Here is a 26,757-nt window from a genome sequence, read left to right as displayed (position 1 = left end):
CTACCCATTTTGTTCAGTGTAGCAAGATGTAAGTTTACAGCCTACCAAGAAGTCCTCACAGAAATATGACCTGCAACCTTATCTAAAGATGTGATCCCATTGGACTTGACAAACTAAGCAGCATCAGTTTGCGCCAGTACTTGGACACGAGCTCTCCAAGCAAAACACATGGTGCTACAGTAGGGTTACCATATTTGAACATTCAAAAAAGAGGACACTCCATGGCGGGGGGTGTATTTGCTCGTACCCCCGCTCCCTTTCCCCATCCCATTCCAACCCCTTTCCTAAAGTCCCCGCCCCAACTCCACCCCCTCCCTGCCCCATTGAATCCCTTCCCCAAATCTCCGGCTCCTCCTCCTCCCCTGAGCGTGCCGCGTTCCCCCTTCTCTCTCGAATGATCAACATTCACTCTCTTTCTTGAATGATCAACTCTTCTTTGGGGAAAAATAATAATGGTAAAATCCTGGACGTTTTTAGATATTTAAAAATTCCTCCCAGACAGCAATTTAAGAACCAAAAAGCCGGACATGTCCGGGGAAAATACGGATGTATGGTAACCCTAGGTACAGGAAGTAGCTAGCAAGTAGGCTCTTGTGCTACTGTGCCGTTACTGAACCAGTGCCTCAGTATAGTGCTCTGGGGAAGTTTGCTACTGGATGCACTGACTTTTAGATGAGAAATAAATCAGACGTCTTCTTTCGCAAGAGTAGGGTTAATTCTAGCATCCTAACAAAATTCAAACTTGAGTAATTATAGTCGACCACATTTTGAAGTGACTTGTTGGACATACACAGACACATTTTCAAAGAACTTTTCAAAGCTGCACAGGCAAAATGTGTGCATGTACCTGTTCATCCTCACAAAGGGCTCAGTCATGCCTTATTAGGCACTGATCCATGCTGAAGGCATTGCAGGTGGGGAGTTCCAGAGGCAGCAGAATGTAGAGGGTAGCATGCCCTCAGCTATACCTGTCCAGGTGGTACAATGTACACCCAGTATGGGGGAAGGGGGGCATGGGCATGAGTCCACCTCTTTGCCTTTGGAGTTGTATTGTGCCCCATGAGGTGTTAGTCTTTGCACTTTGTGTAGCATGGGATTTGCAACTGTACCCTGCTGCTGCACAAGGGTGCAACTGTGCGGGAGGATTTTTACACCCTGCCCTTCAATGCAACCTACTGAGCAGCAGTGAGAAATCTAGCCCAAAATGGATAATTGTGCATATTATTAATTTAGGTGCATATTCAAATATATTTGAAAATAGGTGCATGTCCAAATTTTGCATGCATCATTTCAGAGGTTCTTTAAAACTCTGGCTCTTATTATCTAGCATATCTTCCTCCAAACTATTACACAATGCCGATGAGTTTGGCTACCATAAAAGTTGAAGTTATAAAGGATTTTCAGAGTAGTGGAAACCAAAGTACTTTAGCCATGTAGCCAGAATGTACCAGGTTGTAGATAATGTTGACAAGGAGTTTAATTCAGCAAAACAGTCAAACCTGTCCTCCTCTTTGAGCCATACTGTGCTCAAAGCAGCATGAGCCCTTGCTGCATTAACTGATTACAAAGCTGATATTTTCTCACCTCAGGGAATTTCTTCCTTTGTAAATACTCTGTCATCGCAGGATCAAAGTACTTAGCATAACCCTCATTGATACTGTAGATCTTCCCTTTCTTCTTGATTTTCACATCTTTATCCACCAGAACAAATTCACCAAGAGCCTACAGAAGAATGAGGTGCACCAATTACTAGCAGGAAGCAGGATACCTTGTATATATTCTACCAGAGATGCCACACTAAAGGAAAGTTTGAAAGACTTTAGCACAATGTGGTCCTTTAATCAGCATTCATTTATATGACTTGTCATTGTTTCAAACAGATCACAAACAGGAAAGCTGCTTTAGGTACAGGAAGATTTGCCATATCTTCAATGTGAACAAAAATAATCTCAGAAATAATTGTCATAAAATGAATACCAGTCCAGTATTATGAACCCCAAATCTTAAAAAATGAGTCAGACCTGAAAAGGTCATGAGATTGGATCAAAATCATGAGATTTTTTTTTACAATTGATTTTTGGGGGTTGTCTTTTGATTTTTGAACTGCCCCTGTGTACCCCCACTGTATGTATATGTTAACTAGAGTGTTGTTAACATCCCAAATATATTGAGTAAACTGATCTTGACCACTGCTGCATGAGATCTCCCTGGCTGCCTGATGATTTGGAGCTTCCAGCTTCTCCCCAAACCTGAAAATTCTAATTAATTAATTCAGTGTCCTCCCTCAGCCCTCACATCAATTCTGTCCCCAGTCTGTCTGCTTGGTGTGATCTCTTCAGTAAGTTACTTTTAGAGCTTAGATATATTGGCCTTCACTGAAGTCAATGCACAATGGTTGGCCTCCATGGAGCCAAGATTTCGCCCATTAATTAAATAAAACCTTTATATTGTTACCTATCTTGTGCTGACTTTCGAAATGAGCCATCTCCTTTCTCCGACTCAAGCTCCTTGGACAATGCTGTCTGGGCTTCTGTTGTCCGATGTGGAGAAGCAGTCTGCAGTTTTATGGGCACTTTTTTTATTTGCAATATTTGAGTATGCAAGTCAAAGCACTCAAAGTAAAGCTATCTAACCTGCAGATGCAGTCAGGAAGTTAGGGATATAAGTGTGTATGAATTATACCCATAATTAGTATTTGCATTTGCTGAATTAAAAGCTAAACTGAGGCTTTTTTTTTTTTAAAGAGGGTGGGGCCCTTAATTGGAGGCAAAGGCACTGCCCATGATGAGTTTTCTTAAACATTTCCCAGTGTAGGGCTATGATGTAGCCTTAAGATGAATACACAGGCGCAAGGTCTCAATTTCTTCCCTTCCACGAATGGGACTGCAGTACTGCAGCCAATGTGGTTTTGTATTACCAAGTATCAGTAGGACAAGGACAGATTAAAATAGGACAAGCTCAAAAGGGAGAATGCCACAAATAATATTTTCTAGACCAGAGAGGAATGAGAAAATAAGTAAAGCCTAGCACATGAAATACGAAAAGGCAAAAAGAATGTATATAGTAATTAATATCTCTTGTATATACCGGATCTAGCATGAAGCAGTCCACTCCTTGCCCAGTAGAAAGAGCCACCAGGGTAGCACTGCCATACAAAGCATAGCCTGCTGCAACGATATTTTGACCTGGCTGCAAGGCATCCTTTTCAGAGGGCTCATCTTCTGTTGTCTGAGGAAAGAATTATCACGATATTGAAGGTTGAGATCTTAATGAAAAACAGTAAAAGCAGAACTCCAATTTAAATGAAAAACTGTTAAAATAACCAATGTCTTCTAGGGTTGCCAGGTGTCCAGTTTTCGACCAGAACACCCGGTCAGCACCACCCACTGGGCCATTAAAAGTTGGGTCGATGGCACAGCAGGGGCCCAGGGCTAAGGCAGGATCCCTGTCTGCCCTAGCTCCATGCAGCTCCCGGAAGCAGTCGCCAGGTCCCTGCAGCCCCTAGACTCATGGGTGGCCAGGGAGGCTCTGTGCGCTGCCCCCGCCCCGAGGGCCATCTCTGCAGCTCCCATTGTCCTGGGACCACAACTACTGGGAGCTGTGGGAGTGGCACCTGCCTTAGTATGCACCTCTCCACAACAGCAAGCTTTGTTATTTATTATTGGTTTTGCATGCTGTGGTTTTAAAAATCAGTTTTCAGTCCTCTAGGACTTATATATAAACCACCATACACGTTTATGGCATTATATAAATAACAATGTGAGTGTTCCTATTCAAGCCATGTAAAATGCTTTACTGTTTTTACAAACATTAATATTAAACACCCTATGTACGGGGTACTATTTACTCTTCTTTAGAGTAACATCTTCTTTAGAGATCTATAAGCAACATGTGAGTTAAATTCATAGATGGTATTGAACTGGCAGGAACTGCAAATGTCCATGAGGACAGAGACATAATTCAAAAGGACCTAAAGAGAGAGCAGAAAACAACAGCAGAAAAAAAGGCAAGATGATATATCAAGCTGGGCAATGACTATTCAAATGCTCTTATTCAATGAAAAGGAGAAACTTGAGAAGCTATAATGCTGAAAAAGACCTAAGGGTGATAGGGAACAACAAATTAGCATGAATTCATTATGCCATGTGACAGCAAGATAGACCAGTAGAATTTTGGGCTGTATTCACAGAAATGTCATATCATGGAGAAGAGGGGGGGGTGTTGACATAGTCCTTCTCCATAAACTGTACCTAAAATTGCATTTATCTCTAGATACCACATTGACAGAAATATATTTACAGACTAGAGGGAGTTCAGAGAAAAACAACAAAAATTATCAGGGGCTGGAGGGCCTGACTTTAGAGAAAAGATTGAAAGAGAAATATTTACAGCTTGGCTAGGAAATGACAGAGGTAGGGACATAAGTCTATGAATGTTTTGAAGGGTGTTCAAATGGATACAAAAGCAGTAATTGTATTAAATTAATAAAGGGAAAATTTGGGCTAAACACTAGAAAAACTTCTTGATAGACATATTAGACTTCGGAATAGTCTTCCTATGGGGAAGTGATCGGGCCCCATTGCTTGGGAGATTTAAAAGTCCACTGGACAAAACATTACAAGCTATACTTTAGTAGGACACACCAGTATTCTGGCAGGGAGGCCGAGTAGTTGATATAATAATTTTTCCCCAATCTCTGAGATCTACGTTTTCTGACTCTGTGATAAATGCTGAGAATTGTTATTCTCTATGCTCATTCAGGGTGAAATAGTGCCATTGACTTCACTGGGGCCAGGATTTCATGCTGTCTCCCAAGTTTGCCAAAAAGTTTGTCAATTGTGGTGGCTTTTTTGTGATGACACCTGTTTAGTAGGAACTTGAACGAGACCTTTAGTCACAGTCCTGAAGTCCTCGTTTAGCTTTAACTCATTCCTGACTCAGCCAAACAAACTCCCATGGATTGGAATGGGATTTCATTAGTTTGAGTAGAAGTTGAACAACAACTTAAGGATTTCGCCCTAGCTAGGGTTGGTCAAAAATTTACTATTAAAATTGTTTTTCAATAGAAAATAGGGGTTTTGACTTAACAGGGCCACCTGTCCCTTTAAGGGCCAGGAAGCCTTGGGCCAGTTAGCCCAGCCTTACCTGTGCAGGGTCTGAGACTTAAAAGGAGGAAGAAGAAGTAGGGAGTGAGTTCCCTGAAGAAGGCTGCTAGAAGTCCATGGAGAGGGGGAAGCAGGATGGATGGCTAGACCAGCTGAGGAAAAGTGCGGGTGGTGGTGGGGTGTCTCCTGTGGCTAGCTCCGAGGAGAGAGGGCAGATGTAGAGGAGAAAAACCTCTAAGAAGTAATAGGTCATGGGAAGCTGACTGAGGAGAAAACCCCAGCAGTTGAGAGCTGACAAGGGATGTGGGGCAAGAAGCTGAGCTCAAGCTAGGAAGAGGCACAAGAATGATTAAAGGATTAGAAAGCATGCCTTACAGTGATGGACTCGAGCTCAGTCTATTTATTTTAACAAAGAGAAAGTTAAGGGGTGACTTGACCAGTCTATAAGTATCTACATGGAGAACAAATATTTGTTAATGGGCTCTTCAGTCTCAGAGAGAAAGGAATTACATGATCCAATGGCTGGAAGTTGAAGTTAGACAAATTCAGACTGGAAATAAGTTGCAGATTTTAATGGTGAGAGTAATTAAGCACTGGGACTATTTACTTGATGGTCATGGTGGATTCTCCATCACTGACAATTTTTAAATCAAGATTGGATGTTTTTCTAAAAGATCTGCTGTACAATTCATTTTAGGGAAGTTCTATGGCCTATGTTATGCCAGAGGTCAGACTAGATGATCACAGTGGTCACTTTTGGCCTTGGAATCTATGAAACTGGCTGAGGTCTGCCAGGTCTGCCAGAGGCTCTTGGTAGGAGGTGTGACAAAGTTCCTGCTCTACCTTGGTGGGTCTTGCGCTTATTGGTGGATTTGCTCGCCTTGGGGCTTCACGGCAGCCCTCAGCTTGGCCATTTTTCTGAATTCACAGTCCAGGTCGACGACTCCTGTGCCTGACCAGGAGTTGGGAGGATTTTGGGGGAACCCGGGCCCGCCCTCTACTCCGGGTTCCAGCCCAGGGCCCTGTGGAATGCTGCTGTCTAGAGTGCCTCCTACAATGCCCAGACGAGCGGGAGAGCCCCTCCCTCGCTGCTGACAATCTGGTGGGGCCTATGGAGGAGGGTGTGGCGGAGATACCACCAGGCACGGGAGAGAGCCTGCCCCAGGGAGAATCCTCCCTCCCTCATGCCGCCCCCCCGCCCCCCCCCCAAGCCCCTGAGCCATCGCCTTTACCCCCTGATACGACCCCTGCAAACCAGCCCCCAGATGATGCCATGGAGGGCTCGGCCCAAGTCCAGGGGAAGCGAGGCAAGCGGAAGGCTCGAGCTCCGCCTCATCTACCCGAGGCGGAGGGCCCCCGGAAGACCAGGAAGGGGGGGCACCGATGCCGAACCTTCCGCTTTGCCCACGAGTGCGTCCCATCCACCGGTGTTAGCTGGGAAAGACGTGGTAGCACCGGAAGGTAGTGTCTCCCCTCCACGGGAGACCCTCCCCTGCAAGACCCTCGAGGAAGCCCCTTCTGTCCTGACACTACCCGAAGTCCCCGTGAACCCCGAGGCAACCATCGTGGCGATTGCCAGCGGGGGGAACCCCGGGGCGATGGAAAGTGTCCTTTCCTCCATGTTCGAGGAGATCGAGGCCCTAGATCTGACCCCGGTTGCCTAGGGGGAGGACAACCTTTTGCCAGCAAACCTCGATTTGGGTGACCTTACTCCATCCCTCTTTTCCCCATGCTCCCTCCCCCTAACTGCTGCTTCTGCTCCCACCTCTGAGGAGCCCCGGACTCCTCCATCGACCCGGCCGCTGACGGCACCCCGCTGACGACCACGGAGCCTGCTCAGGTGACAGCCGGCGCCACGCGGCCGGGACACGAGTCACCAGGGGCACCCCCCATTGGTGCGGAGCAATCGATTTCCTTCCCGGGCGGGGGCCCAACAGAAGATAATCCACCTCCTGATGCTGTGGCCGCTAAATCCACCATAGAGCCCGCGCCTGGTATTACTGTGAGCTCCCTCCCTACCCCCTTAATCCTTGAGCCTGATCGGGAGGCGCCACCATCCAGCTGCTTGCCTCCCGAAACCCAGAACCTCGCCTCTGCCACTGCCCCTACCCCTACCCAGACTACCTACTGCGATGTTATCGCCGCCCCTGGGGCTGTCTCCTTCCCTTTTCCAACTGATGACCCCCAGGGAGCGGTCTTTGCGTTCTCCTGCCCTGACCCATTAGGGGCTGCTATTTTCCCTCCACCGCCCCCTATCGCCCCAGGGTTTGAGGCGGGCCTAGAAGCTCCAGCCCATCAGGCACCCCGTCGGGGGTCCACACCCTGCTTGCCCGTTTTAGTGGGCCACGGGGCTGCACCAAGGGCCCCGCCGGGGAACAACCAGGAAACCGTAACCCCACCCCACCATGAGCTGCGAGGAGAGCTGCGGAAGTTTTTAGAGGATGTCCGTGGCTCCCACAACAAGGTACAGCTTGCTCTCCAGCGATGGGGGGATTTTTTTCAAATACTCCGGGCCACAAGGGCCCTCATGGGGGAAGGTAAAGGGATGGGGAAGCAGGATGCCGCGGCCTACTGGCGGGTCCGCGTCTTCTGTGACCAATTACTCACCTACGGGATGAGCAGGGACTGTCGCGCGGCCCGCTGGGGGATGCGAGCGTCCCTGCCAGTGAGGATCCCTCCCGGCCCTCCTCATGATACCTCTCACCATCACAACGTTGAACACCTGGGGTTGTAGGATGGCTCTCCGCAGGTCCCAGGTGCTCTCCTTCCTTCGGGAGGGAGGGTACTCTGTGATTTTCCTGCAGGAGACCCATACGGATCCAACCGCCGAAGATAGTTGGCGGCTGGAGTGGGGGGGCAGGGTCTACTTTAGCCATTCCACGATTCGGCAGGCTGGAATGGCGACCCTGTTCTCCCCTGACCTATGGCCCGAGGTGCTAGGGGTTGCCGAGGCCGTGCAGGGTTGCCTGCTGCAACTCCAGGTCCGTATAGAGGGGCTCGTGGTTAACCTCGTTAACGTCTATGCCCTGACATCGGGCCCGGAGCGGCTGCAATTCTATCAGCAGGCGTCCGCGTTCCTCGGCACCTTAGATTCTCACGAGTGCCTGGTCCGGGGAGGGGATTTTAATACCACCCTCGAGGAGCGAGACCACTCGGGGACCGAGCAGTGCCCGGCTGCCGTGGACACCCTCCGGGAGATAGTTGAACATCACTCCCTAGTGGACATCTGGCGTGACCACCACGCGGATGACACTTCCATGTTCACCTTTGTGCGGGTGGAAGCCCATCGGTCGAGCCACTCCCGGTTGGACTGCATTTATCTATCACGCTTCCATCTCTCACGAGCCCACTCCTCCAGCATTTGGCTGGCCCCATTTTCTGACCATCACTTCGCACAGAGGGAGGCTGTCACGGTGGCTGAGAGGCCGGAGCCGGCCTATTGGCATTTTAACAACAGCCTGTTGGAGGATGAGGGCTTCGTGACGTCCTTCCGGGAATTCTGGCTGGCCTGGCGAGGGCAGCGGCGTGCCTTTCCCTCGGCGTGGCGATGGTGGGACCTGGGGAAGGTGCGCGCCCGGCTTTTCTGCCGCGACTACACCCAGGGAACCAGCCGACGGAGAAATGCGGCGATAGAGCAGTTGGAACGGGAGGTCTTAGAGCTGGAGAGGTGTCTGGCCGCCAACCCAGAGGACCCGCTCCTCTGTGGAGCGTGCCGGGAGAAGCGGGATGAGCTCCAGGCCCTCGAGGACCATCGGGCCCGGGGCGCCTTTGTTAGATCCCGCATCCGCCTCCTTCGGGAGATGGATCGCGGCTCCCGCTTCTTCTATGCCCTGGAGAAAACAAGGGGGGCCAAGAAACACATCACCTGCCTCCTGGCAGAAGACGGCACCCCCCTCATGGAACCGGCGGAGATGTGTGGGAGGGCCCGAGCCTTCTACACAAGTCTTTTCTCCCCGGATCCGACCGACCCTAGCGCTTGCAGAGTGCTTTGGGAGGAGCTCCCTATGGTCAGCGCGAGCGACCGAGACTGGCTAGAGTTGCCTCTCACTCTGGCCGAGTTCTCGGAAGCCCTCCGTTGTATGCCCACTAATAAGTCTCTAGGCATGGACGGGCTGACCGTGGAGTTCTCCCGCGTGTTTTGGGACGTCCTCGGCCCAGACCTAGTCACCATCTGGGCTGAGTCTCTGCAGAGCGGGGTCCTCCCTCTCTCGTGCAGGCGAGCTGTGCTTGCCTTATTGCCGAAGAAGGGGGACCTCCACGATTTACAAAATTGGCGTCCCGTCTTGCCCCTCAGCACAGACTACAAAATCGTAGCGAAAGCAATCTCGCTGCGGCTAGGGTCTGTGCTGGCGGATATGATCCACCCAGACTAGACCTACACCATCCCAGACCGCAGTATCTTTGATAACCTATTCCTGGTTCGGGACCTTTTGGAACTCGGGCGTAGAGACGGTCTGTCGTTCGCCCACCTGTCCCTAGATCAGGAGATGGCGTTCGATAGGGTGGACCATGGGTACCTCCTGAGCACTCTGCAGGCGTTTGGCTTCGGACCCCAGTTTGTGGGTTTTCTCCGGGTGCTGTACGCTTCCACAGAGTGTCTGGTTAAGCTCAACTGGACCCTGACCGAACCGGTCAGCTTCGGGCGAGGAGTACGGCAGGGGTGCTCCCTCTCGGGCCAGCTGTACGCTCTGGCGATTGAGCCCTTCCTCTGTCTCCTCCGCAGGAGGTTGACAGGGTTGATGCTCCGGGAGCTGGAGCTGCGGCTGGCCCTGTCGGCGTACGCTGATGACGTGCTCCTCGTGATCCAGGACCCCGGCGGCTTGGCACGGGTGGAGGCTTGCAGGCCATCTATTCGGCTACTCTGATATCTATCCCTCCGAGGGAGATCGCTGGTGCTTAATCAACTTGTCCTGTCCATGCTCTGGTACCGGCTCAACACCCTGGTCCCGGCCCCAGGTTTCCTGACCAACCTCTGGACATCGATTCTGGGGTTCTTTTGGTCAGGAACGCACTGGGCCCCTATGGGGTCCTTCGTCTACCCCTGAAGGAAGGAGGACAGGGACTGAAGTGTCTACACACTCAGGTCCGTGTCTTCTGCCTCCAGGCCCTACAGAGGCTCCTCTATGGTGCAGGCAGTTCGGCGTGGAGCACACTGGCGCACGCCATCCTGCGCCGCATCCGAGGGCTTCGATATGACTGGCAGCTCTTTTATCTCCGTCCGGGACGTCTTCCGCGAGACCTCTCCGGGCTGCCGGTCTTCTACCAGGACCTCCTCCGGACTTGGAAACTGTTTTTAACGACCAGGTCCGTGGCGGCCACCGAGGGGGTAGATCTCCTCGCGGAGCCCCTGCTACAGAACCCCCAGCTCCGTGCACAGGTGGCGGAGTCCCGCTCGGTGCGCCAGAGCTTGATCTTGGCAGAAGTCACAAGAGTCGGAGACCTCCTGGACTACGACCGGGGAGACTGGCTGGATCCCGTGATGCTCGCTCGGCGCATGGGGCTCTCCAGACCTCGTACCCCCCGGCACGTACTTCAGGAGGTGAAGGCCGCTTTGCCGCCCGCTGCTCAAGCTTACCTCGACCGGGTCCTGCTCGAGGGCACGCCCCGCCCACCCTCTACCCCAGGCCCGCCAGACTTTTTAATTGGACCCCTGCCCCGCAGATCCAATCGACCCTCCCAACCCCTTCACTGCGAGCCGGCTGCATGAGCTGCAGCTGGCACGCTTCCAAACCGCGCCAAGGAAACATCTATACACGCTTGTGCTCCACACCCTTCATTCCCTCACCCTAGTGTCCCGCCCCAACACAAAGTGGCGAGACCTTCTGCCACCTTTGGAGGGTGAGCAGCCCCGGTGGGCCAGCCTATATTCCACCTTGGTTCCGAGGCCCATCGGGGACATCAGTTGGCAGCTCCTTCACGGAGCTGTGAGCACGGGCACGTACTTGGTGCGGTTCACCCCCCTCCCAGATACTTGTTCCTTTTGTGGTGTGAGGGAAACCCTGGCGCATGTATATCTGGAGTGCGCCAGGTTGCAGCCCCTGTTCCAGCTCCTCACAAATCTCCTATTACGTTTTTGGTTGCATTTTTCCCCTCACCTTTTTATTTATGCACTCCCCATCCGTGGCCTCACAAAGTCGTGGGATCTCCTAGTTAACCTCCTCCTGGCCCTGGCTAAAACGGCCATCTATAAAACCAGAGAGAGGAGGTTGGCCGATGGAGTTTCCTGTGACTGTGGGGCCATTTTCTGATCCTCGGTCCCTTCACGTATTGGGGCGGAGTTCCTCTGGGCGGCGTCCACCGACTCCCTTGATGCTTTTGAGGAGCGGTGGGCGCTGTCCAAGGTTCTCTGCTCGGTGTCCCCGTCCAGGTCCCTTTGTCTGACCCTTTGATTGGGGGGGAGAGTAAGGGACCCCAGCCCCAGCCATTGCTGCTGCGGACTCCACCACCCTAGAGGGGTCCTTTCACACGTGGGTGCACGTGACCCCCCCCCCCTCGGATTGTCCACCCCACAGCCTGCCCCTCTTGTTGGGTGCTTTCAGAAGAGGGAATTGTTGGTGACACTCGGGCATGGCCCCAGGTAACTCAAGGGGGTGGCAGACCTTGAGAGTCGATGAAGCCCCCTCGCTCTGGGCTACCAGGTAACTCGGAAGGGTGGAAGACCACGAGAGTCGAGGAAGCCCCCCCGCTCTGAGCCCGGGCAAGCTTGAACACTTCCCTCCCCTGAAGCTAATGAGAAAACAATTGTGATTGGTTGCTGTGTTACACATTGCATATGCTGCTGTTTTTACTTTGTAAGTGTGTTATGCAAATAAAAACATCTTTTGCTTCAAAAAAAAAAAATTACTCTCCTATAGCCATCTGGCCTGACCCTGTCACAGAGGATAGATCTGACCTGGATGATTGGGTTGATTGGGGCCCAAGAGCAGACAGTTAGGTAGTGAGACAGGCAGTTGCCACTGGGAGCCTTCCAGTAAGGAGGGAGGCTGAAGTCCCAGAGGGACCGAAGACTCTTGTTTTTGTTTTGATATTTTTCGACTTGGACTTAGGGACTCTGTTATCCTGGAAGGAACTGAATGCTTATAGCATGTTGGTTGGAGGGCCAGCCTGCTTCTACAGTAGGAGTAGACCGAAGTTCATTGTCAGGAAACTGAAGCAGAAGTGCCTCAACACCAGGTCTTACTGAGGGGATAGTGAGTCTGCTTACTATGGAAATTTTGGACTTTGTTGAAAAACCAAGCACCCCAAACCTGAAAAGCTTGTGCCCTATGATGCGTTGTTGTGGCTGAGCAAGAGGGGAGACCATTGTGTATCAGAGGCGATGTAGTTCATCCAGGTTCACCCAACCAATAATGAGAATGGAGGCATGAAACACTCAAACAACAACTCTGATGAGAACCAGGGCAGTATTTTCTAATCAAAATTTTTGGTTTTCAGCTAAAAGTTTTTGATGGAAAACTTTTGGATTTTTGGCTGAAAGTCTTCAGTTTTTGATTTTTTTGCCATTCCCTGCACTGCCCCATTTTCTGACCAGTTCTACACTGGTGAAATATAGCAACTGTTTAAAAATATGTAGCAATCTGACAACTATTTACAGAAAGAAATGAAATCCCCTTAAGTAAAGGTGTGTGTGTGTGGTGGTTGTGGTGGTGGGTTATGGGATTTTTTTGGTTGGTGGATTGTTCTCAAATAAGAACAGACAAAATTAGCTACATGGCATATTATTCTCAATACCGAGACACAGCACCTTAATAGCTTCTGAGGACCTAAGACATCGTGTATGTTGTAATTTCCTATGAATGCATTCACATGTAGTCACATATTATGGACCCATGACAAAGAATTCATTTACCCCATTTGGTATGTTATAGCTAATTATGATTCAGTGCAGAGGAGCTCATTCAGAAAGATTACAGTGTACATAATGAATGCAAATTAATCAGAGTGCACATTTTAGATCCTTAATACTGACTATATGCTGCTAACTTTCTCCTAAATAATCTTTTTTCAAAAGCAGCTAGCTTGCCATGAACAGCATGTTTTTTTATGCTTTCACACCTTAAAACTTTCTGTTCTAAAATTGTATGCCTAGGGCGCACGCACATCTCAACATCAAAGCAATAATTGTCCACTATAGATTACTTGTGAAATTAAATCTAAAAAGTACATTTTATGTGCAGATTGCGAACAATATTACAAATGCCTAGCTTTCCTATACTCTCTTCCTTCCCCCACATTAAAAATGGCCAGGTGTGTGTGTGTGTTTGACCGGTGGGGGCCCCCCCTCAAAAGGCTTCTCATTCAGACCTTATATCCCTGGTGTTTATGTAAATAAATCTTATATGGAAGACTGTTTTCAAATACAGTATATTTATCTGAGATGATTGTTGCAGACCTATCACTAATGAATGCTTCCTCTCCCATCTACCCCCTAATAGTTCTGGGTGAGAAACTAAACAATGATGGCACCTTAGAGACTAACCAGTTTATTTGAGCATGAGCTTTCGTGAGCTACAGCTCACTTCATCGGATGCATAGCATATCGTGGAAACTGCAGAAGACATTATATACACACAGAGACCATGAAACAAAACTTCCTCCCACCTCATTCCCCGCTGGCAACTCCCGTTATAATGTCTTCTGCAGTTTCCACGATATGCTATGCATCCGATGAAGTGAGCTGTAGCTCACGAAAGCTCATGCTCAAATAAACTGGTTAGTCTCTAAGGTGCCACAAGTACTCCTTTTCTTTTTACGAATACAGACTAACACGGCTGTTACTCTGAAACCTGTAAACAATGATGGGCTATTCTGAAAAAGCAAAGGAACTTCTCCCTAGGGAAATGGACGCTGTCCAGAATTCAGCTTGTTTTTCAATTCTTGTTCATGTCTGTGCTCTGAACAACCGAAGTGGGAAAGAAAGTTCAGTGTCAAACAAACTTCCACAAAGAAATGCAGATCTGTTCAAAGGTAAAAATAAAACGCTGGAAATGATGAGGTTATTTTTTTGGCTTTTTAAGACTGTAGAATAGTTCTGCCCTAGAGAAGTACAATAAAAAGTGAACCAGTGAATTAAAACAGACAGCAGAAGCCTGATAACAACCTTTGAGTGTTTTCCTTTCTTTTCCTTCAACAATATTTTGGCTATGGTATAGGGGATGTTTTAGCATAGGCTTCAAAATATCTGACTTCATAGAATCAAAGGTTTAAACTCTGGAAAAATCAGTTCAGCACTTCATTGTTTTGTTTTTTTTTAATAAGTTTCATGAGGTTTTAATGTATCTTTCAGAATATACCATACAAACTGAGTTTGAAATTTTTGTCATAAGTGACTTGCCCAAAGCCCGGGGGCGGGGGGTGGGTGTCACTAAAAGAGCTGGGATTAGATTTTAGAGAATCCTGGTTCTCAGTCTTGCGTTCAGACTACTAAACTATGCCTCTCTTAGTAAAGCTCAATAATTAGCATCTGCTGCCCTTTCCCCCTCTCTTTACCTCTCCTCTACTGGGGAAAAATGACATGCACTGTTAAACTGATGGATAGTGAGAGAACTTGTCTGGAGATCTTGACAATATTATAAAAAAGGCAGTGGAATGTCACAGGACAGCTGTAGTGTGAGAACTGTGGAGTGTAGACTCATGCAGGCTCTTGGGGGGGTCAGGGGAGAAGAGATTGATTAGGCTGCTATGTTTCCCGAAAAATAATATTTTTCAGTTATGTTAAAAAGTGGGTTAAGCCACCACACTCCCAGGAGTTCACATATCACAACAGCATCAGTTGTTATCTCTTAACAAGCATACTACTTAACCTACACAGCGTCTCAACAGGATCTGACAGCTAAGGCCCTGGAAGTCAGTTTTAAAGGCACCTGATCTTTTGATTTAATCCAGATGGTCCACCCACCTATCCGCGCTTTGCTTCCTTAAAGCTTTTTCGTTTTGTTTATTTCTAAAACTCCACCAAAACAATATTCCTGCTGGTGAAAGGAGATTCAAGGGGAAGCAAGAGGATACCAGCATCGTCCATTTATGAAGAGAAAAGAATGCAAGCAAAACCAAGAAGAAAAATAGAGTAAACAAATAACATGTTTCTTCTAGAGACTGCAGTACTGCATTTCTGCTACCAAGTGGGGCTGTGTGAGACTATAAATTAGGAGTGCTGTGCTATCCTAGATTTGTTTACAAGATTCAAGGTGGTATCTTCCAGTACTAAGTAGGCAGGCACTGTTAGTTTCCTCTGTTTCCTTAAATTCAAAAGAGACCCACAATGGTGGTAGTGTTGTCAACTTTCTAATTGCACAAAACCAAATACCCTAGCCCCACCCCTTCCCCAAGGCCCTGCCCCCCACTCACTACATTCCTCACCAAGTCCCTTGGTGGCTTGCTCTCCCACACCCTCACTCACTTTCACTGGCCTGGGGCATGGGGTAGGGGTGCGGGAGGGGTGAGGGCTCTGGGTTGGGGCCAGAAATGAGGGGTTCAGGGTGTGGGAAGGGGCTCTGGGCTGGGGCAGGGAGTTGGGGCACAGGAGGGGGTGAGGACTCTGGAGTGGGGCTGGTGATGAGGGATTTGGGGTGCTGGAGGGAGCTCTAGGCTGGGGGTGTGGGGCCAAGGGATTTGGAGTGCAGGGTTAGGTGAGGGCTCCGGCTGGAGGTGCAGGCCCTGGGGTTGGGCTAGGGTTGAGGGTTTGGGGTACGGGAGGGGGCTCAATCGGCTAGCATGTGGGGGAGGTGAGGGCTCCGGCTGTGGGTGAGGACTCTGGGATGGGGCCAGGGATGAGGGGTTCAGGGTGTGGGAGGGGGCTCTGGGCTGGGACAGGGGGTTGGGATGCGGGGGAGGTGAGGGCTCTGGGGATGGGGCCAGGGATGAGGAGTTTAGGGTGCGGGAGTGCAGAGCTGGTACTTGGGGCGGGGGCAGTGCATGGAGCCCCATGGCCCCCCGCCTAGGAGCCAGACCTGGCCGCTTCCAGTGCACAGTGCAGTGCCAGGACAGGTAGGAATATCCTACCTTAGACCTGCAGCACCGTTGACCCGACTTTTTTAACGGCCCAGTGGGTGGTGCTGACTAGAGCCATCAGGGTCCCTTTTCAACCAGGTGTTCCAGTCGAAAACCAGACACCTGGCAACCCTAAATGGTAGTGGTCATTCTGTCTTTACCTTCAAGAAAGAGGTACTTCTTTAAAGAGAGTGCTCAAGATTCTAATGACTAGTGTTTCGTAGGAGAATCTGACCCTACAATTTGTTTCTTCTCAGCCTATCTCTTCCTTGCATCACTAAATCAGATTTTAGGGACGGGGAATGAAAAAATTAGTGTACCGATCTGGCTCAAACCATTCAGAAAGCCTCTACATACCTTAAGGCCTTCTCTTATCAGTGAATTGTTATCTCAAATGGAGTTGCCTCCAGCTCTTGAAATATATGGAGGAACCTTTTAAAAGACTATTTTTTAAATACAGCCCTGCTTCCAGAAATATATGGCATGGTTACCAAATCAACACTGCAGTTATTTTTACATAACATGAACAACAATTGTTAAACGCCAACGACATTTGAATTCTGAAGATTATTAAAGTCCCTCTTGTCAATATGTAGGAAGCATGTTCATCCTTGTTGTGTGCTTGTACAGAACACTATTCATAAGGGGGAAAGATGTGGTCAAAGACTGGACTAGAAGCCAGAAGCTCTAATTCCAGCTCTGACACTCGCTTTCTCTGTGGCCTTGGCACATTACTTAGCCTGTTTGATGGTTCATTGTTTGAAAGATGCTGTCTCAGTCTATTAAAGTTCTAACTAGCTTTATAGCTTCTTTCCTAAAAGGAAGTCACTTCACAGAAATGTTTGAACTCTGGAGTGCCTTTGGGATCCAGGTTCAGGCAGTGACATGATGAGAAAATCATTCATATAATCAGAAGGGACCCCATAAGTCTGGTAGCAGTTATGAATGGTCTTTTTAAGATGCCCTGATTTACTTCAAAATTCTTTCCATGGCAAAGATTATTTAAACTTGTTTAAACTGTTTTCTTTCCTCGATAGGTTTTCAGTCACTTGGGAGAGCATTTCATCTTTTTTTTTCTTTCATAAATGTCTGTTGCTGCAGAATTGCAAACACTTTTTATTACTTTGGTTATTCTGATTTAGCTAATGGCTTTGAAGAAGGGCACTTTAGTAAAAATACCATAAAATCCTCCCATCTGAGAGGGCTGCATATTTAGCTAATTTATCCTGCTAAACTAGCACCTCAGTGGAAAGTAAGATGCTAAATAAAAAAGCTGTCTGTGCATAAATAGCCTTTCTAGTACCTGTGTGTACAGCATAGTTTTTTGTCTTTCAAGTGGGATTTGTTAAATTGTTCATGTAACTAAAATAAGTGCACTTGATCCTGTGGGTGGAATTTTTATCCTTTGGTTACATCTAATCTTTTGAGGGACTGAAGTAATTTTGTGTTGAGTATTGTAGGTTGGTCTTCATTAAGTAGTGATGTTTGCCCCTACATAGACTTTAATTCTAAAATGAGATGTCAGAAGGCACTCAGGTTTTGTTTGTTTATTTGTTTGAGAGAGAATGAGGAAAAATTGTAGAAAATGAATTGAAAACCTCATTGGTAAGTGGTTTTGAAAGGCTTTGCCATTACTTGGGGAAAAAAGGAGTATTCTTAACTCCAGTTAGCCATTGTAGTTTTCACACAAATTAGCAGCTGGTCTTATATATAAGAGGGAGCTTATTCTTGAACTCAGCCTGTTAACTTGTGAAGACTAATGACTTCCTTGTCTTCATTAGGATTTTACCTCCAGATGGCTAACTGGAGTTAAGAACACTCCCTCCCCCCCTCCCCAGTGAAGGCAAGGTCAAAGAGGGTTCTACTAAATATTTGCAATATGGTGCTCACGGTTATAAATTCAATAGACACCACATAGTTATTCCTGTTCTAAATGTAAGAGGTAATCATGGCACTTGCCTTCTGTTTTCTGAGCCTTTAGGATTCATGTTTTTAAGCATTTCTTTGCAAACATGAGAGCTGTAAACTTAAAAAAGAAAGAGAGAGAACTGAGTGACTGAGTGACTCGTGTAATCATATGATTCTGTGAGCTAAGGCTTTCATAAAAGCAACAAATATTGCAAGACTTGCAGTAAAATTGTGAGAACTGACATCATTCTAACTGTTGGCAAATGCTGGTAGTTAAATGGCTGCCACTCTGTGTAGCTCCCTAGTGGGAAAACAAACATTGTGATTTGTGGAGATGGACAGGAACCAATATTCGAAACCTGAACATCCCTTAACTTTAAGTAAGTTTGGTTCTGCACCTTGACGCTGGGCTCTTGCTCATCTCTACATCCCGTCCCCACCCAAACCCCAGCACTCACTGAAGTGAGTAAATAGGATTGATGTAGCTAACCAATTGCCTTATAATTAGAAGCCACTTTTGTTTTAATTACTCTGTGTGATATAGAAGGAAGTGCTGTGGCCCAAGAATTTCATGTGGACAATTAAGTGTGCTTCTTCCTAAAAATTCAGCCCATTATTTGATATATACCTCTGCCCCAATATAACACGACCCAATATAACACAAATTCAGATATAACGCGGTAAAGCAGTGCTCTGGGGGGGACAGGGCTCCGTGCTCAGGCGGATCAAAGCAAGTTCGATATAACACGATTTCACCAATAACACGGTAAGATTTTTTGGCTCCAGAGGACAGCGTTATATCGGGGTAGAGGTGTAAATATATCTTCATTGTATATTTATATCGCTGTCTCTTTAAAGCTCTGTTTATTCGAAAGACAGTGGGAATGAAAGTGGAGCGAGCTGATATATAGGAAATGTTTTGTTCTCACCGGGTGAATCATACGCGAGCTGATATATAGGAAATGTTTTGTTCTCACTGGGTGAATCATACTGTGTGTTTTGTTCATCAACATACCTTCTTGTAGATAGCAAATATCGTTCCTATTGATGCCAAGCAATCTATATTGGAAGAACCATCTAGTGGATCAAAGCACACCACATATTTACCCTAAAAAGAGAGATAAGAGGAGCATTAAATATGTTGACTTGCTGTATCTTTCTCCTTTGTTTGGTAAACACCATCTTTTTCTTACTACATTTAGATAACCAAATGCCCTTGACAAATCCAGACCAAATGTACAGTTGTAGTCTGTATAGCACATCACTGAAATGCAGAGAGAGAAAGGGCTTGCCCAGACAGCTGACAGAGTAACTACACAAAAGATCAGGAGTGAGGAAAGGGCATAGTGTGAAAGCAAAGGAACTGAGCGGTTTTGTTCCAGATGTGTCTTGGTTTATTGAACAAATTTTGTTTCAATTGTATTGTGAGCGGAATGAATGGATTTATGAAGCGAGGCTTGAGGGTAAGAAGGCAGGGATGGCTGGCTTTTGGAGGAGTACTAATCGAAATCCTGAACTGAGAATTAGTGTGAATTAGTGGGACTGCATGTTAAATTAATGGAGGAGATATCATAATAGAAGATAATTTCCATACATCTGGAATCCCAGTAAGTAGCCATTTGTCCTCTTAGGGTAGTTAATTTAGAGCCCAGTTCGGACACCCTTGCTCAAACTGAGTAGCACTTTACGCCTTATAGTCCTGGCTAAACATTCATGCAAACAAAAACAGGTCATGCCAATGTTCAGAAAAGGGTCAAAACATGATAGGATTGAATTGGGATCCCAATTTCACTAACATGCTCACAAATAATTATTCCCCCAACTTTAATTATGAATCCTTTGCAAGGACTTCCTTACTTATTGAAAACTGCTCACCCAGTGTAACTAATCATTTAAGCAGTAGAATAATATGCAGATTCTCTGCTATTGCTTAGCAACTTGTGCCTTTTTGCTTTTTTACAGGTAACAGTTCCTAAACCCTCTTTTCAATACTTGGAATAACAGCACCACCTGCTGCTAAATGAGAGAACACAGACATATGTACAGACCCTCTTGTCTTGTGGCGTGATAATGGCATCTTTATTCTCCTCTGAGACTAGGACACAGGTGCCATAGGAGGACTGTAGCATGTTAATAACCAGAGAATTGGATAGCACATCCAGCTTCTTCACTTCATCACCAGTCACGTTCACAGTTCCTGCTATTCCATACCTAAAGAAAAGAGGATGTGTACATGGCAGTGAAAACACTAAGAAACCTCAAAGCAAAAAGACAGGCCTAAATTTTGACATGAACATTAAGACTTCAGAAAAGTGATGACTGTGGCTTTTCCCTGCCAATCTCCCCCGCCTCCCCACACCTCACACATACATCCAAGTCTTTAAAATATCTCTGTAGATATCCATTCCTGGTGGTAAATGAAAATCTGCCCAAGAGAGGGAAAGATTGTGGCTTCAGTTCTGGGCTCTGCTGTGATCCCTTCATGGCAGTTCAGCCACTATAAAGTCACCTTAACTGACCTCTGAGGAATGCCCCTGGCACCGGAATGGCCCTCCTCCATCCTGAACCCCCCATCGTGCCCCCCATCCCCCCCACAATGAGGCTCCAGCTGTAAGTGAGTGCTGGGGGAGGTGGCCAAAGGATGGAGGCTTGTTTGAGGAAGGAGAGTGTGTGGCCAGAGCCTATTCTGTGCCCCAGAGCAGCCCATAGGGAGCCATTCAGCATCTCCATAAATTAGACCAGCCAGTAAGGAGTCTTTAACTTACATCTGTGGCCGGACAGATCCCTGTCCAGGCCCCAAATTCAGAGCCTGACAGACCTCGTTGAGCTACCTCCCTCTCTGAACTGCACCTCAGAATGAAGCTCTATGTATTGGACTAGATTAGACAGTGATGGCATTTCCATGATAAAACCCCTATTTTCAGAGATTTAGTTAGAATTTTTTTTTTTTAAGGCAAAACTCTCAACTCGAAAAATAAATTTTTGATTTACTTTATTTGACTCAGAGACCAAGGAAAGCAAATAAGAGCCCCTGTGACAGCATTTTATTGCTCTCCTATAAAGCAAATACTTTTTTGTTTTAAAAAAGGGCAGGTAGCTAGTCCTCAAATGGACTATTCTCTCTCTCTCTCTTTCTCTCTCTCTCCTTAAAAAAAATGTTTTAAAAATCTAAGTGTTTTTCCCTGTTGGAGCTCTTGTTGGGGGAACTATGTTACCCCTCCCTCTGTGTCTCCCTCTCCAACTCCCTCAGGATAGCATGATGAGTGTTGTTTTTTAAATACAGTACTGACCAAGATTTTCAAAAATTAAGTAGTGTTCTTGGGGTTCCTCAGTTTTTGGGTGCCCAGCTTGCTACCCACCCTCTGCAAAATTGGGCTCCCTTAAGGTGCCTCAAGTAGGGCTCCTCCCCCTAAAAGATGCCTAAAATCACTAGTCACGCTCAGAAATCCTGGCCACTTATTTTTAAGCTATGTTTGTCTGGGGAGCCGTACTGTTGACCATGGCCCTTAAACATAAGCAAGACTGCAGGGCACACTGTTATAGCTTCCCACAGGAAGATAAATGGTTGTATTCCTTGTGCACTCAACACTAATTAAAGTAACCAGGAGGTGCAAAGAATACGGCGTCAAGCCCAGCATATTTATTAAGAATTCTTCACTTGCCGTCCAAGTGATTTGATCTTGCTCCCATCGCTGAAGTCAGTAGGGTTTAACCAAATGTGCTGCATATTTTGCTTTTTAAAATCAGAATGAGTACATGTTGCAGTTGGTTTAGGCTTCCTTTATAGAAAACAGAAGTACGCTTCATGTCAAATTTTATATCGGACCCTAGCCATAATTTTAAAGAGATCCCAAATGGCACGCAAATTAATCAGTTTGGTAATATGGCTCACTAATGTTTTCCACATGCAAGCGCTTCTACTTCTTGTAATGACCCATATATACCACCAGATGGCTCCATTTTGCAGTCAATCAGTGACTGCACTTCAGCAAGAGTTGTTGATTCCTCATGGAAAACTTATAGTTTGAAGATTTTCAAAATTTATTTCCCCTTGTTTTTAGGTAAATTTGCTTGAAGACAGGAGTTTTGTTTGTTAAATATCTGTCTGTTCCTGTTGCTTATTTTGCTACCACAATAATGTTTGTGATGACTTCAGTGGTTGCTGTGGAAATTACATCTGGGGCTGGGCGGGGGATTGTGAGGGGGAAGACAGACACACACGGATTATTTCACTCATCACAGAAATGCATCCACCCCTGAGATGGAATGGAGCAGCTGTTTTAATGTGTATAGTATTGGGATGGGAAGTGATCCCATCAAATCTATGTCCTTCCTTTTGTCTCCTTTGCCTCCTTTTCTTTTTTCCCAAGAATATGGGGGCCTGCTGCTGTCATCTCCACTGCCCCAGAGTCCATCACTTTCTCCCTGATGGGTTCTTTTCCTGGCACTGATGCCCTCAAGGAGTGTACTAGAGCCGCACTGGGGCATCTGCCATTGCACAGCAGCAACACCTGGCAAAGGAACTGCACCTATAACAATAAAAATATAACACGATAGGGAAGGAGCAGACCCCCTGAACTCACAGCATAGGATTGGAAGCTATGCTATCACAATGCATTGTTAGTGCCATGCTGAGGATTTCTGTGGAATTGGTTCAGCTCTCACTTGGTGGGAAGATTGCCACCAACAGAATCCACAGTGCTAATTCCTGCTGCACCTGGAAATATTCAGACTTTACAAAGGTCTGATATTAGTCAGGGAACAAGGGGTTAGAGCAGATAAATTCTTGTGAAACAAAGGTCATGTTTTCATGTGTTTGCCAACAGATGGCCAGATGCTAAAGCTAATAAGCAGAGTTCCCTATCTGATTGCTTCACTCTTTGCTTACGTACAAAACATTACCACAGCTGTCTCTCTAAAGCACTTTGTCACTCGCAACTCTCTCTGTTGAGGGAAATAGTTGGAGACTCCCGCAGCTGAGGGAAGGGAAATAATGACCCATGAAATATGAGTACAATGATTTCTAAATGGGGTATTTTAAAGTCTTTCATAGTGACATTTCACTATTAAGATTGTTGGGGCATGCTACAATGTGTTGCTATAATTCCCAGTATGTGGTTTTATTAAATGATTATGTATGAGCTACAGATGAGACTTATTTAGTTGATATAAAGACAGTGCAGCTCAGTAGGCTCACAATTAGTTGCAGAGCCCAACAACTGACTTCAGATATGTATCCACTCCAAGATAATCTGCTCAGATTTCACGTATGTAATGTATGATAAGTATTTTATTTTCAAAGAAACAAATGGCATTTGCCTCCTAACTGCCCTCTGTGTCTTTCAAAATCTTCTCCTTTGTTGGTGAATAGAAAACTTTAATATTTAAAAAGTTAACACTGACTTTTTGAAAGAAGCCACGCCATACCCTCTTATTTGGGAGAATTAGAAATGGCAGGCCTATTTAACTTCATCTGTCATTTAAAAAAAAAAGTTTCTAGCCCTTTTTCATGTGAAGATAGCATTGAAAATATAAATTGATGTCAATCCTAGTGATTGATTTCAAACATATTGTCACTGACATTTCCTAAAGATCATGGTTGGTTGTATGACCTGACTGATAATATCCATGGGACGTATGATTGCTGGATTATTTCCTGAAACTTTTGTTTTTCAAAAAGAGGCCTTCCTTCCTCAATATAATGGATGCTTCGGTTCTGAGGGAGGAATTGTAATGTTGAAACATTAGTCATGTCTCTTTTAGGTTAAGAATAAATTCTGTTTCTTATCTATATAATATTATTTGCTATGTATTTTAGGTTTTAAAACTTGGAATGCCACAAAAGTTCCGAATGCAATTTTTCCTTTGTCATGTCAGTGAAAACAGTTTGGCTTTATTTAATATCAACAAAAGAGAGAGAGGGGAAAATGGACTAGTGGTTACAGCACAGGAGAGTCAAGGATCTATTTCTGGGTCTGCCACTGACTCACTGTGAGACCTTGGGCAAATCGCCTAACTGCTCTATGAATTATATTTCCCATCTGTAAAATGGGGATAATGATACCTTCCTCACATGGTGCTGTGATGTTTGTCCTTTGCATTTCTATAGCATCCTTATTCAAGAATCTTAATTCATAGTTTGCAAAGTACTAGACATTCCTCTGCCATAGAGTATAGAGGAATAAACTGCTTAATGGAGTATTCTGCTACACAAATAGCCACATCACTAACCCTTGGAATTAAGCGTACACACCATACATATATACAAGAATATATTTAAATTATACATTTTATTAGATTTCTCTTCCTGCCTCCAGCCTCTATTGACATGTTGCTACTGAAGGACCAGCATCAGTGTCTATTTTGAGCCAATGCATGAAAAACAGGTCAGTTCATTTCAGACCGTTCCAAGACAATCCTCAATTCCCATCTTCTAATAGACCAGAAGCCAAACGAGCTGGTTGTGTTTGCCCTTCACATAGGGCCACATACCACTTTCAGTTGACCTTGACACCCGGGGGGGTGGGATACACACAAGAAAGGTAGTATATGTCCTTCTCTTAGCGCTGTTGAATCGTTATATTGTTAGTAATGTAGTTACGGATATGGACATCAGCATTCCCAAGGTAAACCCTGATTTTCCACAGTTCAGATGCTGGCTGTGACAATATGTTTGGACGATAGCAGAAGATATCTAAGTGTGACAGTCTGCAAATTTTCTAAGACTTAAAAATACACCAGTTCCACCATTTTAAAAAGATAAGATGAATAGGACAGGAAATAATGGAACTAGGTTTCTGTTTTGCTTCATCTGACTGTTTTTAAACTGAAATTTTGCAGAACCACAGCTAGTCTCAGGTGACATTTCAGGAACAATTTTAAAATCCTCCATAAACACACTCCCCCTTCTGGCATATGCATAATTTCCAACCTCTGCTAGATTTTGGGCTCAGAATTCACACCTTCAGTTATATGGTTTAAAAGAGGCCTATTGAATTTAAAGTGGGTGAATTTTTGAAAAAAAATCACAAAACTTTTGCCCTTTCCCCAGTCTTCATGTGGAGGCAAATCCCTCTCCTCCTTCTCCCTTCCCCCATATGTCTAAACAGGACTTACATGTGGGCGAGGCCTGCCTTTCTGACTGCAGAGGAGATGGCCTTCACGGCAGTCAGCACTGAGTTGAGCAGCTGTGTCAGCTCCCCTGTAGCGCCTTTAACACGTCGCCCCTTTTCCATAACGTATCGGGTAAGGGTTAACATATCTGTTTCGAAGGGACTTCTGTCTGACATCTTTGTTGGCAAATAAAGTTTTTATCTTTTTAGTTAGAACAAGTTGCTTTCCTGCAACGTTGCTTCTCCTCAGTAGCTGTTGTATTTTAAGGAGATGCCGTTGGCTTGTTTCCTAGACACGGTATATTAAACTGTTCTTGAGCCCATGTGATTTAAATGCTTGAAATAGCTGTGCAGAGTATGCCTGTTCTGTAGATCTCCCAGGGTGCATAAAAGCACCATGGGAAAGAGAAAAACTACCCCCTCCCCCTCCCCCTCCCCATATTTAATCTAGTGATTTGCAGACATAATACTATAGTCCTATTGCGTGGAGAGCAGTGAAAGGTTATTAGTATAGATGTCTTGCTAGCAAGTCAGTTAAGTGCCATTCAGCAGATAGGTAGGGGAACTCTCTGTAACAAACTAGAATGAAATCTTGCCCCCGCTGACCATCTGAAAGATAAATCAGTTCACTTATTTGACATCCTCTTGACAAATTTCAAATGGAGAAAATATGCAACAGCGTTGTTGATACGCTAGTTCCTTATGCAGTAGACTCTGCTGCACGTCACACTGAGCACTCTGAATTCGGTACACTAGTGATCTCGCTTCCAGTACAACACAGACTAGGCAATTTAGCTGCGGGGTCAGTAGCTAAGTTTCAGTTTTTGAACGGGAAATTTTTCCCACAATGTTGTGGGGCTGGGCAGCAAAGATCAGTGCCAGGAGGCACCTGGTTTTTCTGGCTATACCACTTTGGTCTGCTTCTTCATCTCCCTGGTCACAGAGGGCCTAGCTTTCAAAGGCATTTAGAGTCATAGCGCTAAAAGCCAGAAGGGGCCACCAGATAGTCTGTCACAGGCCACCACCACCATTCAGCACTTGCACAATGTGCAGTGAAGTCAGTGGAAGTTGCATGGCCTCTCTTGGGGGCAGGAGGGCTGCAGAGTACTACACCTTTGAAAACTCACATTTTAAATGTGTCACTGTAAAAAACGGGGCTAGTACTTAAAATACCTACCTCATATGGGTAGTGTGAGGCTTAGTTCATTGTCTCATGGGAACTGTTCTGGCATGCTAAATTATATAACTAGACACTACATGCTTAGCATATACACATCGATTTGCTACGAATTTTCTCTAGAGGTGTCTCATATTCCTTGTTAGCCTGCTGTGATCATGTTCAACTTTCATTCTTTCTTGGTCCATGCTAACTTGTAATATCACAGAGCTGGTGCAGGTGAAAAGCACTGGTGAATTAAGGCCTGATAATATGGCTAAGTAGTTATTTATTCAATAACTTACAAGAGCAAGTTAAACTTTAAGCATTTCTATACACCACAATTTTGCAACAATGTCACTAGATTGATTTTTAAATCAACGTTATTACACTGGTGCAACTTTTTTAATATAGACAGGCACTAACTTGCACCTGCATTACACTCTCCGCATGCTTGGACAGCCTTATGATTGTGAAGTGCTTTAAG

General features: G+C 46.0%; 1 protein-coding gene across 1 annotated transcript in view; it reads right to left on the bottom strand.

Annotated features, from left to right (window-relative positions):
* Positions 1-26,550, bottom strand: part of LOC102934321 (fructose-1,6-bisphosphatase isozyme 2) — a 36,294-nt gene extending 9,744 nt beyond the window's left edge. Inside the window, exons 1-5 of the mRNA XM_007056022.4 lie at positions 25,119-26,550; positions 20,051-20,213; positions 19,018-19,110; positions 3,088-3,228; positions 1,585-1,722 (exon numbers count right to left, since the gene is read on the bottom strand). Coding sequence (XP_007056084.1) covers positions 1,585-1,722; positions 3,088-3,228; positions 19,018-19,110; positions 20,051-20,213; positions 25,119-25,291 — 708 coding nt within the window. The 5' untranslated portion in view covers positions 25,292-26,550. The remainder of the gene's footprint in view (positions 1-1,584; positions 1,723-3,087; positions 3,229-19,017; positions 19,111-20,050; positions 20,214-25,118) is intronic.
* Positions 26,551-26,757: the final 207 nt, after the last annotated feature.

Source organism: Chelonia mydas, chromosome 5 (assembly GCF_015237465.2).
Source record: "Chelonia mydas isolate rCheMyd1 chromosome 5, rCheMyd1.pri.v2, whole genome shotgun sequence".
NCBI classification, from domain to species: Eukaryota; Metazoa; Chordata; order Testudines; family Cheloniidae; genus Chelonia; species Chelonia mydas.
The sequence above is the reverse complement of the archived record's forward strand: the minus strand, read 5'-3'. Positions and strand labels throughout refer to the sequence as shown.